At 39.9% G+C, this 17,531-nt stretch overlaps 1 protein-coding gene across 5 annotated transcripts in view; it reads left to right on the plus strand.

Moving 5' to 3' along the window:
• Positions 1-17,531, plus strand: part of PBLD (phenazine biosynthesis like protein domain containing) — a 55,081-nt gene that overhangs the window by 2,087 nt on the left and 35,463 nt on the right. For 3 of the 5 annotated variants that reach the window (XM_078390888.1, XM_078390884.1, XM_020807981.3), the window contains exons 2-8: positions 2,531-2,672; positions 6,173-6,273; positions 10,473-10,632; positions 13,066-13,165; positions 16,211-16,309; positions 16,396-16,505; positions 16,595-16,624. In XM_078390888.1, coding sequence (XP_078247014.1) covers positions 10,549-10,632; positions 13,066-13,165; positions 16,211-16,309; positions 16,396-16,505; positions 16,595-16,624 — 423 coding nt within the window. In that variant the 5' untranslated portion in view covers positions 2,531-2,672; positions 6,173-6,273; positions 10,473-10,548. Of the gene's footprint in view, positions 1-2,530; positions 2,673-6,172; positions 6,274-8,172; positions 8,907-10,472; positions 10,633-13,065; positions 13,166-16,210; positions 16,310-16,395; positions 16,506-16,594; positions 16,625-17,531 lie in introns of those variants that run through there. The other 2 variants (XM_078390885.1, XM_078390887.1) reach the window with 2 other exon arrangements.

Raw genomic sequence — 17,531 nt, forward strand, 5'->3', positions numbered from 1 at the left:
TTGGATTACTGTGATGTTGAAAGGTCTACCTTGGATTCGTATTGAAATCATTCTCTCATTTTTGAGATTGTATCCCATTACAGATTTTCCCACTCTTTTGTTGACTATGAGGGCTACTCCATTCTATTGGATTCTTGCCCACAATAGTTGATATGGTAATTGTCTGAATTGAATTCTCCCATTCCCGTCCATTTTAGTTCACTGATGCCCAGGATGTCAATGTTTATTCTTGCCGTCTCTTGTTTAACCACATTCAGCTTATCAAGATTCAAAGATCTTACATTCCAGTATTTTTCTTTGCAGCATCAGACTTTTCTTTCACTTTTCCTTTCACAAAAATATATACATACCTTCTCATATATATTTCCCATTTTCTTGATACATTTAAAGGATACTGTCAAGGAAAATTACAGGCCTGAGCAGAATGGAGTGTATTAATGAGAAGCCATAATGATCAGGTGTGTTAAAACTGAGTCAGGATGACTCAGCAGTGCTGATGCAGCTCAGGGATGATGCAACGTGTGATCTGATTGGTCCTGTATATGTATATATGTGTGAGTTGTACAGTCAGTTGTATCTTCCTGCTTGAAGATCACATCTACATGTTATGCTGCCAGACTGCTGTAAATACTGCTGTAAATACATGTTGCTGAAGGAAATGCTGCTGGACTGTGTGTGAGTTATTTCTGGACTGCCTGGACTGCAAATCACTCTGCTAAAACCACGATTTGCGCTAAGAAATGCTGACAAATACTTCTTATATTTCTTCTCATATATAGTACCTATTTTCTTGTTATGTTTAAATAATACTTCTTATATGGCTATTTTTATATGTTTAAGCAACTTCATCCATAGTGTCTCAATTAATCCAGTATTTTTCCTGTACTGCCCAGCACCAAAATAGCATTTTGAAGGATGGAAGAGGGAGGGAACTTAGACTGAATTAATCCAGTTAATTTTGTGACTAGAATGAGGTTTGAACTAGGTACATACAGCTCATGGTTTTAGCTACTATATTAGGATTATAAATAATAAAATATTGAATAAATATACCTGCCCAGGGCTATTATATACCTGACAGTGAACTAGACCTTGAAACCTATTTAGCTTTGGGAGCACACTTGGTGTTTATACTTCTGTGAGGAAGTAATAGCATTATCAAACAAAACAAGCATTCCAGGTTTCAGTTGACAAATGGCCTGGTAAACAGCTTAAATAGCAACCAGGAGGGAGTAAATAGATATTGTTTACAAACTGAATGTCAGAACGTAGAAGCAGCATTGCCAAGAGTTTGAGTAATCCTATGCATTACTGGCACATATTTATAATAAATCTGTCCTGTTCTAACTGGTGTGCCTTTATTGTAGAGTAGCACTTCAGGATTACTAGAGGCCATTGTCTGGAGGAGGATGAGAGGGCCCTCATCCCACAACTACAGTACAACCTCATAGTTCATAGGCATCCTTCAGTTTCGAGAGACGATGGTAACATGCTCTGTATCGAGGAGTGTCCTCTCCAGAGCATGAAGCCTGGGTAAAGTAATAAAGAGGATAGGCTGTTACCCAAGCAGCAGATCCCCCCTCTCCACATTGCTGAAATGGTCTAATGGGAAGGCAAGAGCCAATACAACTGGTTCCAGCAACGTCGCAGGAGTTGGCAGAACGACACAAACTGCCTTCGGGACTCCAGCTCTGGATTTTGCTTCTAGGTTAACTCTTGAAGCTTTTTCCATGGTTGGATATAGCCACAAGGCAGTGGAGGTTTGAAATCAGAGTTTTCCTTCTCCTAGATGGGCTGGCTTCCATGGCTGACAAGCCCCACCTACCCGGCCTGCTCTCTAAAAGTGCGGAAGTATGATCCGACTTTTAAAACTTTCCTGCCTCCCAGGTGTATGCAATTCTAATTGGCTTTCCTATTTACCATATTAGGGTCAGAGATAGAATCAGAGAATTTTGCACACCTAACGGCACGGGGTCCTGGGACACCCTCATTTAAAGCAGAAAGCCCCACCCTCTAGGCTATGCGGTGGGAGAGACCAAAAGAAAGCCCAGCAAAAAAATAATAATCCTCTGCAAAATGTCCATGCAAACATACCTGGCCTTCAGCCTCAACCCAGCTTCCCAGGGAAAAGGGCCCATCCTGGACAGTTTCAACCATCTCTTTGTCATAAATGTATGGCTTTGCTGGATAAAGAAAAAAAACTGCTTCATAATTATACACAGAACATAGATACAATGGAACAAGTTGCAGGAATTCAAAGGATAATCCAGTGCCATGGTCAGTACAACCTCACCTGCTTCTCAAATCATCGGCTAATATTGCTTGGAACTGCATAGCTGAAAAACACGTGGCCTTGTATGTTAGCTGAAGAAAAAGGGACACTGGATTGTGGTATGCCATGCCACCAGGAGATTAAATCATGTCAGGGGGAATAAATAAATGTTCACAACTGATATGCAAACATTCTGGTATATAAACTCTATAAGGCTTTTTTAATTGGTAAAGACAGAAAATCATGTCATTTTTACAGGAGCCTAGTTGGACACGACTTAACGACTAAACAACATGGCACAGTGGTGAAATTGCAGTAATGTATTGAAAACTCGGCTCATGACCCTAGTTCAGTCCCGGGTAACTGGCATGAGGGTCACTCAGCCTTCCATCCTTCTGAGGTCAGTAAATTGAGTACCCAGATCGGGTGGGTGGGTGATGTATAAGCAGCACACGTTTTGTTTTTGTTGTTAAAATGGCTTCTCCCTTTTTTGTTACATTTTTTTTAATAAGCAAAATTTCATCTTTCGATTACCTGCAGACAGTAGCTTTGAAAAGCCCGAGAGAGAACAGAAAGTTAAGTTCTTTAGGGGCTGTTCCAGAACTAGGGAGGGTACGAAGTATAGAAAAATTCATAAGATGACACACGTACACAGTGAAGTAAACACCGAAGTTCCACAATTTTGCAGCCTGAGAAATTTCTCATACATTCAAAATACTACCTGCATCTTAGTATCCTGAAAAAAAGGAGAAAAAAACCTGCTTCTTTTGCAGGGAGGGAGAGAACTTAAGAAAAGACTGATGGCGATTCAGCCAGGCACTAGAGACTCATACAATCTATGCAACCGCATAATGAAAGTGAAGCTACCTTTCTGTGTTGCTGAGACCACTGTGTTGCACGATACCATCCAGAGAGTTAGACGCTAAGCAACATGATGTCATTTAAAAGGTGCTGGGTCTCAAATGTTTGTGAGAGCCTCAAGGCAGTGAAACACTTTTCCACTGGTAATTTTCAAAGGAATATTCAGCTGATGTTCAGGAGAGATTGAGAGAAAATTTAATTTTAATTATTTATTTGTATACAATACCAATTTAGTGCTGGGCAGATCAACAGTTTGAAGTGATAGTCACATGGGGGAGAGAAGAAGGAAAAACTGTATGAAACAAACTAAGAACCCTTCTCAGCCTGTACAAAAAAATCACATTCTAACCTAGGTTTCTTCAAATTTCAAAGTGCATAGATTGCCCATTATAAAAATGGTAGTACAAATGGATTAAACTAGCTACATCCAATATTTGTTCTTCATTTTCAGTATGTTGATCATTTCTTAAAGAGAGTGTTCATATTTCACCTAAAACTTTCTGTCCCTGAGGAAGTATAGATGGTACATTTTCCCCTGCATTTTCTCCCATTGGTCTCCCTGGTAGCCAACCATACATTTACCAGAACTGGCCAACAGGTCACTAGAGGGAGCCATATCCTTATTGCTGAAGCATGGTCTCTGACTTCCTCTAGTGGCCATTTCTGATAACGCATGGTGAAACAACACGCTATGTACAGTATAGTGTTTGCTGTAATCTATGGCTTTCAGCTTCTGTGGTGGAGCCTGTAAGCAATCCCCCATGGTTACGGGGAATCTACTGTAATAATATTCATAGCAGAGCTTGGAAATTTATGTTTTGAACTAAGCCCTAGACAAGTGCTCCCCAAACTTTTCCGACCTGCAGACTGGTTGGGAGTGCGGGGTCCGTGTGCAGAGGGGCGGGCAGCCCCGCACATATGTGCAGGGCATGGGTGGTGCACATTTGCACACATGCGCAGATGGTGTGGGGGGTGGGGACGCAGGGCATGTTCCTGGGGGGTGGGGCATCTGTGTAGCTGGGTGGGCTGCCCGTGCGTGCGTGCGTGGGTGTGCGGATGGGTGGATGGTAGATCTGTCTCTGTGGCCCAGTCCTGACAAGGTTACAGACAGGGGGTTGGGGACCCCTGCCCTAGACAGTCCCTCAGCATTATAGTCACTGACCATGCTGAGTTGGTGAATTCTAGAGTTGTAGTCCTAGAGTGTAACTGTGTCCATATTTGCTTCCTAATAACTACAGGCATATTGTAACATTTACAAAGATGTAAGATACATTTATTTTAATAGAATGTATATTTGACTTTATGTAGCTGTGTCAAGATAAACGCACATAGCATTTTTCAAAAAGGATATTGCCATTTCCTTACTGTTGTTTGAAACCTCTTTATAGAAATTTAAGATTCATAGAAACTATAAGCTGAACAACAATAATAACAAACAGAAGTTTCTAGTAATTTGTTTCCCCAATCACCTTCTTCTCTCTTCTTTATTTCAACTATTCCTTTTCTCAGGCCAGCATCTAGCTTTTGCTTCCAGAATTCTTGGAAAGATAAAATGAAATTTGATGTTTCTGGAAGGCTATATGATTGTATACTCTTAGAACTGTAGACCTCTAAAGATTATAAAAAATCATTGAATGCAACCTCCTTTCAAAGCAGAGAATCAGATCCTGGAAAAAGTTTTTCTTTTCTTTTCTTTATACCGCCCATAATCCCCCAGCCAGAATTAATTGCTATGGCTTTCTGTTGATACTGTTTTCTATTAATGGTTTGTAAGCAGCTTTATAAACAGATTTTGTCAATCTGAAAACAAGATATAGACCAAATATTGCCACGGTTTCAATATTTACACTGCCTTTAGTTTATACTGGTTGGCGATAAGCCACAGTGACCCAGGCAGCTGACATGATCACACTCAAATGCCCTTTCCACTGCCAAGCCCATCCTGTTCCTTGGTACTCTCAAAAACTATGGGCAATGAAGCAAAATAGGAGAAGGCTAGAGAGCATTTGGAGGCAGGTGCTGATAGTACTCAAACTACTGGTAAGAGCTGCAAAACTCCCAACCAACACCTATTCAGCAGTAGTGAAAGCTGCTTGAAAATCATTTTACACTTTCCAGATAATTGAGGTGCAAAACCATTATGCAGAACTATTCTGCATTGTTTGTGATTTAGCTGGGGCTGGTCAGGGTGATAGGTCCCCGTAGTATCACCTATGACCAGTTCATGTCATTAAAAAGAAAGAAAGAAAGTAGAGACTGTCTGCCAGGACCTGAACCATCACATTTTGGCAGTAGATCAGGATGAGACCTCCACTGCACAAACTTGTCTAGTTATATTAAATCAATTTCATACTGTTTCATCATCTGAGATTGAGAAGGTGCTTGATCAATATAGGACCACTGCAACCTTCCTAGATCCTTGCCTGGCCTTTAAAAGCTGCCAGACCAATAACAATGGAATGGGCCATTTCTATCAATTCTTCCCTTCTTGAGGGTCAGGTTCCCAAAACCCTCAGGGAGGCACTTATTAGGTCCATCCAGAAGAGAAATAAACTTGGCAGTGGATTATTGTAACAACTATCACCCTGTTGCCAATGTTCCTTTTCAAAGCAAGCTAAAGAAGAGGGTGGTGGCCAACATCTTCATGAACTCTTGGATGAAACCAATGCCTTCGATCCATTCCTGTCTGAGTTCAGGCCATGTCATGGCACAGAGACAGCATTGGTCACCCTGCACAATGACCTCTTTGGGGAGTCCAACAGGGGTAAAATGTCCCTGCTGGTCCTCCTCAACCTCTCAGCTGCCTTTGATACCATCAACCATGGTATCCATCTGGGGAGGACCATTCCTAGAAAATGCAATTACCAGAGATGGTCTCCACCCTTTGGACTCTTGATTGTGGAGCCCCTCGGGTCGATCACTTCCCTGTTGCTATTTAATATGTATGTGAGGCAGCTGGGGGGGGGGCATCCAGAGATTCAAAGTGACATGTCCTCGATATGCAGATGACACACAGCTGTATCTTCTACCCTTCTGCAGTGGATGCTGTCCCATCCCTTGAGCACTGCCTGGCTGTGGTATTAGAGTGGATGGGGGCCAACAGATTGAGGCTGAACCTGGGCAAGACAGAGGTTCTTCAGGTGAGTGCTCGGTCTGCAGATTGGGTGCTTACCTTTCTTTTGGGTTTCTACTCTCTCTGTGAAGGATGGGGTTCATAGTTTCAATGTCCTACTGGACCCAATGCTTTCAATGGACACTCAGCATCTGTGATCTAATCTGCCTCTTTTCATCTTAGGTGGATTGCCCAGCTGCATCCCTGTCTTGATATCTGGTCCCTCACCACATTGCTCCATGCATTGGTAGTCTCAAGATTAGACTGCTGCAACTCTTTCTAATGGGGCTACCCATGAGGCTGTGACAGAAAATTCAACATGTTCAGAACATGGCAGCCAGGTTATTGAGCAGAGTGAATAAATAACTGCGACAATTGCCCCACGTCACTCCTGTCACTCATATTCAGGATCTCATTTGCATGAGCCTATGAGAGGAGTGGAGGGGCAGAATCAGCAGGTATAAGAAGGTTTGGCAGAAGAGATGAAAGAGATATAGAACTTGCAGAGAGAGAGAGATAGTCAGGGAGATAATGAGAACAGAAATAGATAGGGCAGGTGGTGATTAGTTATGTGGCAAGATATATGACATTTTAATGACTTGATTGTATGCATTGAATAAAGAACATCTATGATTCTGAATACATTTCAATATATAGGTTCTATTGGCAGTAACCAGACAAGTGTCTGACTAAAGTTCTTTATATATTGTGGATAAAGGAAATCCACTGGTGGCAGTGAAGAAAAGAGGGAATGTCACAATTGGTATCTGCTGGTGGGATGACATAGCGTGAGCTCTTTGTTTGGGGAAACAAGCAGGGCCCACGTGCTAAACGTCACAAGTGGTGTCCAGCGGCTGGATACGAAAAGATTCCAGTAAAGCCAAAGTTTAAAGTGAATTTTTCTGAGTGAAGAGTGCCTTTTAGTCAGAGGTCTGTAGTGAAGAAGTGGGTGACTCGCTAGATCTTTTGTGGAAAAGCTTAGTGGCAGGGCTTCTGAACACAGATCTCGGGGGGACTAAAGATAGGGAATGACTCTGAGGGGAAAATTCTGTTTGAGGTTATCTCAGGATTTGAATAGACCCAGTGGGCTAGCTTAGAATCCAAGGCTCTGAGAGTTAATAGAGTGCTTGTGGATAAAAAGTGGAAGCCAGGGTCCACCTCATGTCTGAGGTGATAGGAACAAGCAGAGGCTTGGGGGAAAAATCAGAATTTATTTTGTGTCTGGAGGCAAGAAGATTGTCTCAGACTAAGGAACATCGTGGCTGGTGTGGTGTCAGAAAAAGTGTAGCCATCCTTAGCTGCTGAGGGAGAGCTACATAGTATCTCAGAAAGAAAAAGTATTTTAAAAGGAGGCCTGACAATCTCTGCAATATACAACTCTTATCCAAAGGAATATACACACGTATGCCACCTAAAAGAAGTAAAAAGCTAGTAATGGAGGTAATTGATCCTCAAGAGGCACTAGATTTGTTGGCAAGGCCTGTATTTTGAACCCAGAGCCAATAAACAATGTTATGCGTGCGTAGAGAAAGGACACTTTTGGGCTCAGTGTCAGACCCAAAAGACTAGGGATGTTAACCAGCAAAAAAGGGGGAAATTCCAGTCAGCCAACGAAAGTATTTTGTGTACAGCATAATGGAGCTACCAAAGAGGCAGCTGAATCTGTTGCCATAGCAACCCAAGTAACAGAGAGGACAGAGAGCCAAGAGCCTCCTGTGGCTAGGGTCGTCCAATGCTTTTTGATAGAATGTAACCAGAATCTTCTACGTAGCTCAGGCGATGTTATTTATGTTGATAATAATAAGTATCTTGCACTAAAAGATTCTTGCTCACAAGTCACCCGGATATAGTCCCTAAGGACAATGTCTTAAAACTTGAAAATATTTCTGTTAAAGGGATGGGTCTGAAATAGTGGTGTTGCCCATGGTAAAAATTCCTATAACATATAAAGGATGGTCAGGAGTTTGGAAAGTGGCCATATCTGATCAAATTCCTGCCCTATGTTTAATAGGCCTGGATTTAGCTGAGCATGTACAGAATGTTTTTGTGACAACTCACTCTCAGAGATGGCCAATTGAAACCACTGAGGAAAACAATGAAAATCTTCCTGAAATAAGAGAAGTGAAACAGCTGATCTAGTTACCATGAGGAATCCTAATAATCCATCTTTCAGAAAAGAACAAAAGGAAGACCCTACCTTAAGTGAATGCTTTAGACAAACAAAGGAAGGGCCCCTGACCCCTGAAAACCCTGAAAGATACTGTATAAAGGAAGACCTATTATATAGAGAGATTCTAGTGAATCCTATGAGGGGAAGGGAAAGCATTCTCAGATAGCTGGTACTACCTTTCAAATATAGGGAGAGGATTTTAGAAAAGGCGCATAAAGACATAATTTCATTGGCTAATCACACAGAAACATTTATTGCTTGCAAAGCTGTTGGCCCAAACAGTGACTACATGTTTTGCTTTTATCTCTTGTTCTATAAAATATTCACTTTGTTTTTTTAATTGGAAGCTTGGAATATGGGCCAGCTTATAGTTTAAAAAAAGCTTTGCTTGACATAGAATCATAGAAAAGTGAAGTTGGAAGGGGCCTATAAGGCCATCGAGTCCAAACCCATGCTTGATGAAGGAATACAAATCAAAGGATATCTGCCAGGTGATTATCTAAGCTTTTCTTGAATGCCTCCAATGTTGGAGCACTCACCAACTCCCTAGGTAACTGGTTCCACTGTCGAAAGTGTGTGTAAAATTCAGCTAACATGGCAACCTTGTTCAAATCAACCCACAGCAGACAACATATGTCAATTTTTTAACTCTATAAACCATTTCTTGGCCTTTGTTACATGACCATCCTTGGATAACTTATCCTACACTGTTGATCCATTTTGTAAGTTGCCAGTGGCCCCCACCAATTTCTGCTTGCAGTGACAGATCATCATTCGTTTAACTCAGCCTTAACATGTTTGTTTGTTTGTTTGTTTGTTTGTTTGTTTGTTTGTTTGTTTGTTTGTTTGTTTATTTATTTATTTATTTATTTATTTATTTATTTATTTATTTATTTATTTATAAATAAACCTATATATACTTCCCCATTAATGCAATGCATTAATCTGGGCAGTTTACAGCAAGCCAAAACATATAATTGACATAAAAAATAAAATAGTTACATTGTTCAAATAGTTAAACAAGCCACAAAACCTTCAAGAGTTTTATAAGAAATAGAAGGTGGAACAGGAGGCATAACAGAAACATACTAGAAAAACAAAACTACAAAAAAGATGTCAAGTAAGGTTGCCCAAAAAAAGGCCTCTCTGTATAGTAGTGTTTTTAAGTGCCTTTTAAATGTGGGGAGGAAGGGAGCCAGGGGCAGCTCTACTGGAAGTTGGTTCCAGAGTGGTGGCACCACAGCCAAGAAGGCCCTGTTTCTGGTGGATGATCTTCTGGCCTCCTTTGGATATGGTAGGAGGAGGCGAACTGTGATTCACTGGTTGCATCAAACTCCTTCCTATGCCCAAAGGTAGCCTGAGCACCCTTTAAACCTAAAAACTATTTAATGTTTTTGTGGAAGAAAATATCTCAGGAAATCCCCTTGTGTAGAGGTAATTCTGCCATGAGTGATTTCTAGCACAATAGGATTATCCAGCCCACCCTCAAATTTTTATTTAATTAAAAAAAACCCTGGCCACTAGAGGGTTCAAGGACATCCAAGATTTAAGGAAAAAAAAACCACCCCATTTTGTAAGAGAAAAATTGAAGGGCTGCGGGTCATGGGAGCAACCCCCAAATGTCTGGGTATGGGCATATGCGGCATATCCTCCTGTGACATAAGGCCACCGCTCTCGCCCTGCAATAACCAAGGCTCCAGTCCTGGCACAGCTAAGAGTTAGACTCTGCCAGCATTCAGTACATTATTCTGCTGAGTAAACAAACACAGGATTAGAACTCTTTGTTACAGTTCCTGAACTAGGATAATTAAACGGAAAGATCTCTAAAATGCTAGCTTTAATAAAATTTACATAATAAATATATTAAATGTTATTACTAATCTTTAAAAGGAATGTCTTATGAATTTGTATGAGACAAAATTCTATGAAATGTTGGTTCTCTACTTAATAGAGCCCACAGAGACATATTTTTAAAATGTGCTGTGAGTTAAAATAACCTGCCAGTTTTTTCTGCTCAGCTATTTGGTTTAATATTAACTGAGGCATTTATATAACAGTAACAACTGGAAAGAGAGGATCAGCACTTTGAAAAAAGCCATTTTAAAAAAACCGTCCAGACATTAAGGAAGAAAAATGCAGATCGCTATTTTCACAGTTGATGCATTTACTGATCAACCATTTCGTGGCAACCCTGCAGCTGTTTGTCTTCTAGAAGATGTAAGTTTTTGATATTTTCCTTTATCCTTTATTTATTTTAAAAGACTGCTGAGCAAGCGGCTAATCTTTGTGTATTATGACAGCTTCCAGTTTCTGTTCAATTCAATGTGCTTTTACTTGAAAAGTAGCAAGTGTTTGGCTCTGTATGGGCAGAGGAAAGTTTTTTGTCTTTACTGTTTACTCCCGAGTGTACAAGATAATAAAATATATATTTACATTTTAAAGAAACGTTTGCTTGGATGGCACCTGAGTCAGCCCTTCAAAAAAGGTTGTCATAGGATTTGGCCTTTGCTTAGTGACTCAATCCTATGTATAACATGCTGTTCTGCTTCATGCTTTTGCTTTGCCTTGCGCATATGCTTTCTCTTTTTGCTTACATGTGTATGTGTGTCTGGGTTTATTTATTCTCTGCTTTGGGTATTTGTAAAAAAATCATTTGTGAGCTGGTTTGAATGCCATGAACTGAGGCACTAAGATGCAAATGTTTCAAATAAACAAATTTATAACAAAAACCAAATGCAGGCCAGGTGTTTCATACCCTTTGTGGATGCCATAGGCACACTGGCAAAAATATATAGAGCCATGGGGACCTGCTAGCAAAATCTAAGCATCCAAAGTTCAGTCTGCCATCAAACACTTATCAGCAAAAGGAAACATGTTTGCTTTTATCAAGAGCAAAGGGGATGGTTGTGGCTTTCCAGGTGTTGTTGGACTGCAACTCACTCCCCCTACTCAGCATAGCCAGTGGTGAGGGATGATGTCCCGTAACACCTGGAGGACCACATATTCCCAGTCCCTCTTGTGGGCCCATGTAGGGGCAATGTTCTTCTGGAGAGATTCAGCAGCTTGCTCCATTCATATGATTTTGTTTCTTCCTGTAACGGCAAGCAAGGCATGAAAGACTAAAAGGAAATGAACCAAACATGCAAGTATGTTGCACTTTTCTTCCAGGAGCACAAAAATGTCCACAGACGAGAACTTCTGCACATGTGTCACATCATGAGTACATTTTCAAATAAATTTGCAGTCAACCTTTGAATTAGTCCTATAGTTTCAAAGTCTTTATTTTGTATTTGTTTGGACTAAAATAGTCATGATCTATGAAACCATTGATTTGTTATTTGGTAAGAGAAATGGAGAGATTGCTATATTTCAAAACTACCACAATGTGGCAGTATTTAAAAACATATATGCAAGTACTTTGTTTTGCTGCGCTCTGAACCTGCATATTGACTTCAGTCTTGTGCTTCTGCTTCCTGTTCCCCAATGAAATTCTGAGTACACTGCTGTGTTTTAAAATTTATAAAGAAAGAAATAGAGAAACAGCTCTGTATTAATTGGGATGACCACATTTGAGAATACTCTGCTGAATATGTAAATTGCATCCCCCCCCCCCCGTAACAATACATGTATGAATAAGAACTGGGACATGGAAATAAACTTGTTCTATCAATTGATTGATTGCTATACCTGGGAGATTCTCATTTTGGAGATATCTTATGATGTACAGGCCAAAATGTTCCTTTAATGTATCAAGATTCTAACATTTGGTTATCTGAAAGTGGATCATTACAAAAAAGCAGAGGTATGTAATTTGTAAAATTTGGAAAAGTTATTTTTGGACTATAAACTTCCAGAATACCACATTGGTTAGTGATTGTGGGAGTTGTAGTCCAGTGAAGCAGCTTCTTCAAAGTGTGATAAACTATGGTACCTCTTTAAGTTTGATATTCATTGGTCATACATCATCACACTCGATACTGCCTTATGCAAAAGTAGACTTTTGTAGCAAACAGAATGCTGGAACATTTAATAGGAGGCAGTCTCCTCTGTTGCTGATATATTATTTTGAGCAACCCAAACATTCAAGATGCAATCTTCAGTTCCTTTTTCACATGTATGAGGGTCAGGACGAAAATTATCTGATTGAAAAACAAATCTTTGGGCAGGCCATAGTTCAAGGTTACATCATACTGAACAGTCTCCTCATGGCAGAAATGGTACATAGATCTTCCTTTGACTGAAATCATGTTACTTAGTGAACTAAGTCATAACTGGAGTAGGCCCTCTGAATCAGTGGGAACTGGGTGAGTCGGCTCCTCCATATGTTCCATTGATTCAACGGGACTGTTCTAGTTGCAACTATAATGCTAAGCAACAGGATTTCAGCCTTTTTATACAGTAATTCTTTATTCAGGCACCTTATTCTATGTTGAATAAGAAATCAGGAATCATATTCCGTCTCATGATGACAGGCTGTTTAATGGGTGTGTTGGTGGGGTCTTGATGGGAAAGAGACTAATGATGGGCTCCTTGTCAGATAGGCTTTGCAAAAAATAGTTAACAGCCTATGTGGACTGTTTTATCTTTCCTATCAATTTAACATCCATTAATATGCAACAAATTGACCTTTTTTAAAAACATCCTTTTAAGGAACTGGAAGAAAGTTGGCATCAAAAAATTGCAAGAGAAATGAACCTCTCAGAAACAGCATTTATCAGGAAACTGCACCCTACAGATGACTTTAGCAAAAGTAAGAGCTTCTCGCTGCATTTAAATAAGTGGTGGTTTGGTGTTGGTGTGAAAAGAACGTAGGTCAAACCCTCTATCTCTTAATGTTGAAGAAGGACGATGTGTTAATGTACTGTGTAAGACAAGACAATGAATTCAGAATGTGCATAGCCACCCTACAGACTTTAAACTAAGCTAGTTTAGCAGTTTAACTTTCTTCCCAAGGAAAATGTTGCAAACTGTAATTCTACAAGGGCATCAGGGAAAACTGTTCAGCAATCCTGAGAGCTGCAGTTTTCAGGGGGTTTTGGTGAAAGTATCATATGGCAGTTTTTGTAGCAGTTTGTTATCATTTTTTTGTAGCAGTTTCCTTTGTTCAGTGCAAAATATGAGTCCAGTGATGTGAGTGTACATAACAGCAATTTCTATCATCAACAGAGCACTCTGCCCACCATGCCTAAGTTAATTCATAACTGGAAGCACACATAGAAAAACCATTGTGTTTGAGCTGGGCCTTGGTGCTCCATGAGAAAACATACCAAATGTGCAACGTAGAAATCTAAGGATGTTCTACAAATGATTTTTAACTAGGATAGTGAGTTAGTAACTGAAAAAAAGACTACATAACACTTTCTTGTGTACCCTTATAGCATGCAACATATACATAGCAGAATCATACAAAAATCTTTCAAAATATTTCAGAAATAATTCCTTCATCATGTGTAGTACAGCTACATAATATAATTATATTCAATCATTCTAAAAACCTTCAACATCCACAATTTTAAAAAGCCAGAAAATGGCCTAACATTGTCCTGTAATATTGAACTTTTATTGTCAGCAATAAAAAAGATGCCATGTTTTACATAGCAAATACCAGCCTGAATTTAGATGACACTAATGTTAGCAATCAAGATGATCTACAGAGTCTATAGTGTCCCATCATCTGCTCACTACCATTCACAAAGATACACCATGCATGGGAATATCTCAGAACCTGTTTCTCATCAGTTAAGCAGTTCTCCTCAAACACAAAGCAATTGTCATGGCTGTTCCCACCTTGAAACTGAAGCCACCCTTTCAGCCAAGGATTCTACTACCCTATTTTTTTCCATGTGCAGACCAGGTCTTAATCCCACTTTATTTTGTTTACTGCCGGGCAGGAGAGAGGGAGAGAGAGAGAGAGAGAGAGAGATTCATTCATCTGTGAGAGTATATTTGTCACCGAACAAGGGGACGCATAAACTGATTTTCTCATAGCAGCAATATTCATCCATTCAATCAACTACCAACTGTGACTGACAGGCAATTGGAACAGTCTTCCAAAGTCTTCTTAACCAATTTAATCATGCAAAGCCATGACTGATCAGGTAAAAGAAGGCAACATAGAATGCAAGAACGGGCAATTTAACTGCCAGATAGGATTTAGACTGGTTGTTGGTTGGCAAAGCAATCAAATGGGGCTGAGTTAGGAAAGGAACCGGGTCAGTTCGATTAATGAAGAAGCCAGTTAGAACGATATGAGTAAAAACAGGTAGTGCATTGGTACAAAAGCAGCTGGATAGGTTTCAGCTTTAAGAGGTTTGCTCAGGCAGGGCTTGCTTTTGCATATTTCTCAGGCTGAGAAAGGGTCCCTGAAGAGGTGAAGATTACTCTTGATGGTTGTTATAAAAGTAGATAACCTCTTAAGGAACAAGAGCTGACTTTCTAGAGAGCGTTGGTTAAAATCATATATGGAGTTTTTCTTGACATTTTGAATATATAACCTCTCATGAATTAAGCTGCTGAGACAATTCAGTTGTTTAGGCATCCGACTTCAGAGCTAGGGGTTGCGAGTTCAGTCCCCCACTATGCCTCCGTGACAGGAGCTGGACTTGATGATCCATTGGGTCCCATCCAGCTCTGCAATTCGAAGATGATGATGATTTAGTACTATGCCTTTAAATAGAGCAACCAAGCTTCTTTTCTCATTCTCTGTTTTTGAAAATAAACTTCTGTTTTATTTCTAGAATTTGCCTCAGTTTACATAATACCGAAATAAGAGGTTTAAAGGAACCCAGTGGCTGGGATCTAGTTTGTCTTTGTGTTATGCAAATGTACACCATCATAAATGTGACAGGCATTATGACCAGGCAATAAGGCTTGCACAGTTTGCACAATTGGTGGTTTGGTTCTAATTACAACCGATTGTACAATGCACCTGAGAAAGTGGCTTGTGCATAGCACTTCCACATTGGTGCAATTAGAGTTACTGCTTGTGTAACATCAAGCTATACAAACGTAGCTACTCAATAGGGTTTCATCCACAAAACACTAAATGTCATCAGCTCAGGTTCAGGTGTTGTGCTTCCAAAATTACAAATTACTATTATTTACCACAGTAAACCCAAAGAGGATGTACAATTCTGACCACTTCAGGTCTCTGTCATGTTACCAACCTTTCATCTTTGCAAGGGAGTGTCATACCAATAATCAATTACAAAACAGAGCTTGGGAGTGTTGCAGGGAATTAAATGTTTTCTGGCTGGCTTTGCAAGGAAAATCAACTCTGTTGTGGAAAAGAGTTGTAAGTGATACCATTATTTAAAGTCAAATCAGGGAGTCAGCAGGGATGGAGACTTGAGTCACATGACATGTTGTCAAGTCCGACTTAAGTCCCACCACTGACTTGATATGGACTCGACTCAATTTGTTTTTCAGTGACTCAGATTTGACTCATGACTCGGAACGCACCCTCTTCTCTGTTTTCTGGGGGGAAAGTTTGGTTTTTATAGGGAATTGGATTTGGGGCTTAGGACTCCGGACTTGGTACCAAAGATTCAGACTAGGAGTTGGGGCTTGGTAGCAAGGCTCAGACTTGGGACTCAGACCTGAAGTCTTGCCAACATTCCCGGAGATTATATATATAATATCAACTTTATATATATAATCTCCAGGAATGTTGGCAAGTCTTCAGGTATACGGTATATATAAATGACTGAAGCTTACACGATACAACAGCAAAGCAACAGAAATAACTTGTGTGCTACCTAGAAATCTGACTCTTATGTTTTTCTTTCTTTCTTAGGTTCCTGTTTCGGATTAAGGTGGTTTACACCAACTAGCGAAGTCCCACTCTGTGGTCATGCTACTCTTGCTTCAGCTGCTGTGTTATTCCAAATCAAAAGTAATAACATTTTGCTATCGGGTGTTTGACACGGAGGATGTTTTGAAGCATATATTACAGTTATATGTTTCTAATTTTAAAAACAGGAAACGTGAATTCTACTCTAACCTTCGTAACTCTAAGTGGGGAATTAAAAGCCAGACAAGCAGGAGACCACATTACCTTGGACTTACCCCTTTACTTCAGCCATCCACAGGTAAAATGGAAGTGGTCTATTTGCCAACATTTATAGAAAAAAAGAGGGGAGAAAAGAGGGTACATCATTTCTTTCTTTTCTCTACCCAGGATTTTCAGGAAGTGAAAGAGTTAGTAAAGGTAACTTGTGCTACCTTTGTATTACATTGTACCAATTCACCTTATGGCCTTACTCTGCACAGAACTGCACAGTGTCAATAACTTTCTGTATCAATGCTATTGGTATGTACCACCTCTTTCTTTGTGCAATAATGGCTTATGTATAACTGGATTATATGCCCACTTTACCTCAGATTACAAAACTGCAGCCTGAATATATTACGAAATAAAACATGAACAAATCATGGTTGGATTTTACTCAAAATAGTATCACTATATCAGATTAGCTACCCTGGCCAAAAGGCAAACTTGTTTAGTTAGCACATTACAAAAAGTCTGACATACATGCTAAAGGGCACAGAGTGGACCTGTCTTTCCCTAAATTTGCCACACGCTCCCCCTCAATTTAACATAATTGTCTTATTTTTCAAAATGCAAATATTTTTAAACATGCACCTGTTCTTATGTTTTTATTATTTTTAACCAAGACCAGGTAGAAAGATTGTCCATAGTGCTTCACTTGGGCCTTTGTAGGATCAACATAAGCAGTGTTTTAAAGAGGGAGCTGTCCACTGCATTGTTTTAATTGTTATTTTTTTAAAAAATACAGTAAAATAAACCTATGGGACGGGACTTTGCTCATTTCCACCCTTTGTGATCCTGATCTGGATGAGGCCTAATCCCCAACACCTGCATTTTTTAATGCCAGAGATGACCAATTAAATAATTAGTTTAATTGATTTAGTTAATTAGTTGACTCCCCCAAACTAAGGAAAGGATGCTGACAAACTGGAACAAGTTCAGAGGAGGCCAACAAGGATGGTCAAGGGACTGGAAACCAAGCCCCATGAGGAAAGACTGAAAAAACTGAGCATGATTAGCTATGAGAAAAGAAGACTGAGGGGATAGTTGAATGGTTGTCATACAG

The sequence above is a fragment of the Pogona vitticeps genome, chromosome 3 (assembly GCF_051106095.1).
Source record: "Pogona vitticeps strain Pit_001003342236 chromosome 3, PviZW2.1, whole genome shotgun sequence".
NCBI classification, from domain to species: Eukaryota; Metazoa; Chordata; class Lepidosauria; order Squamata; family Agamidae; genus Pogona; species Pogona vitticeps.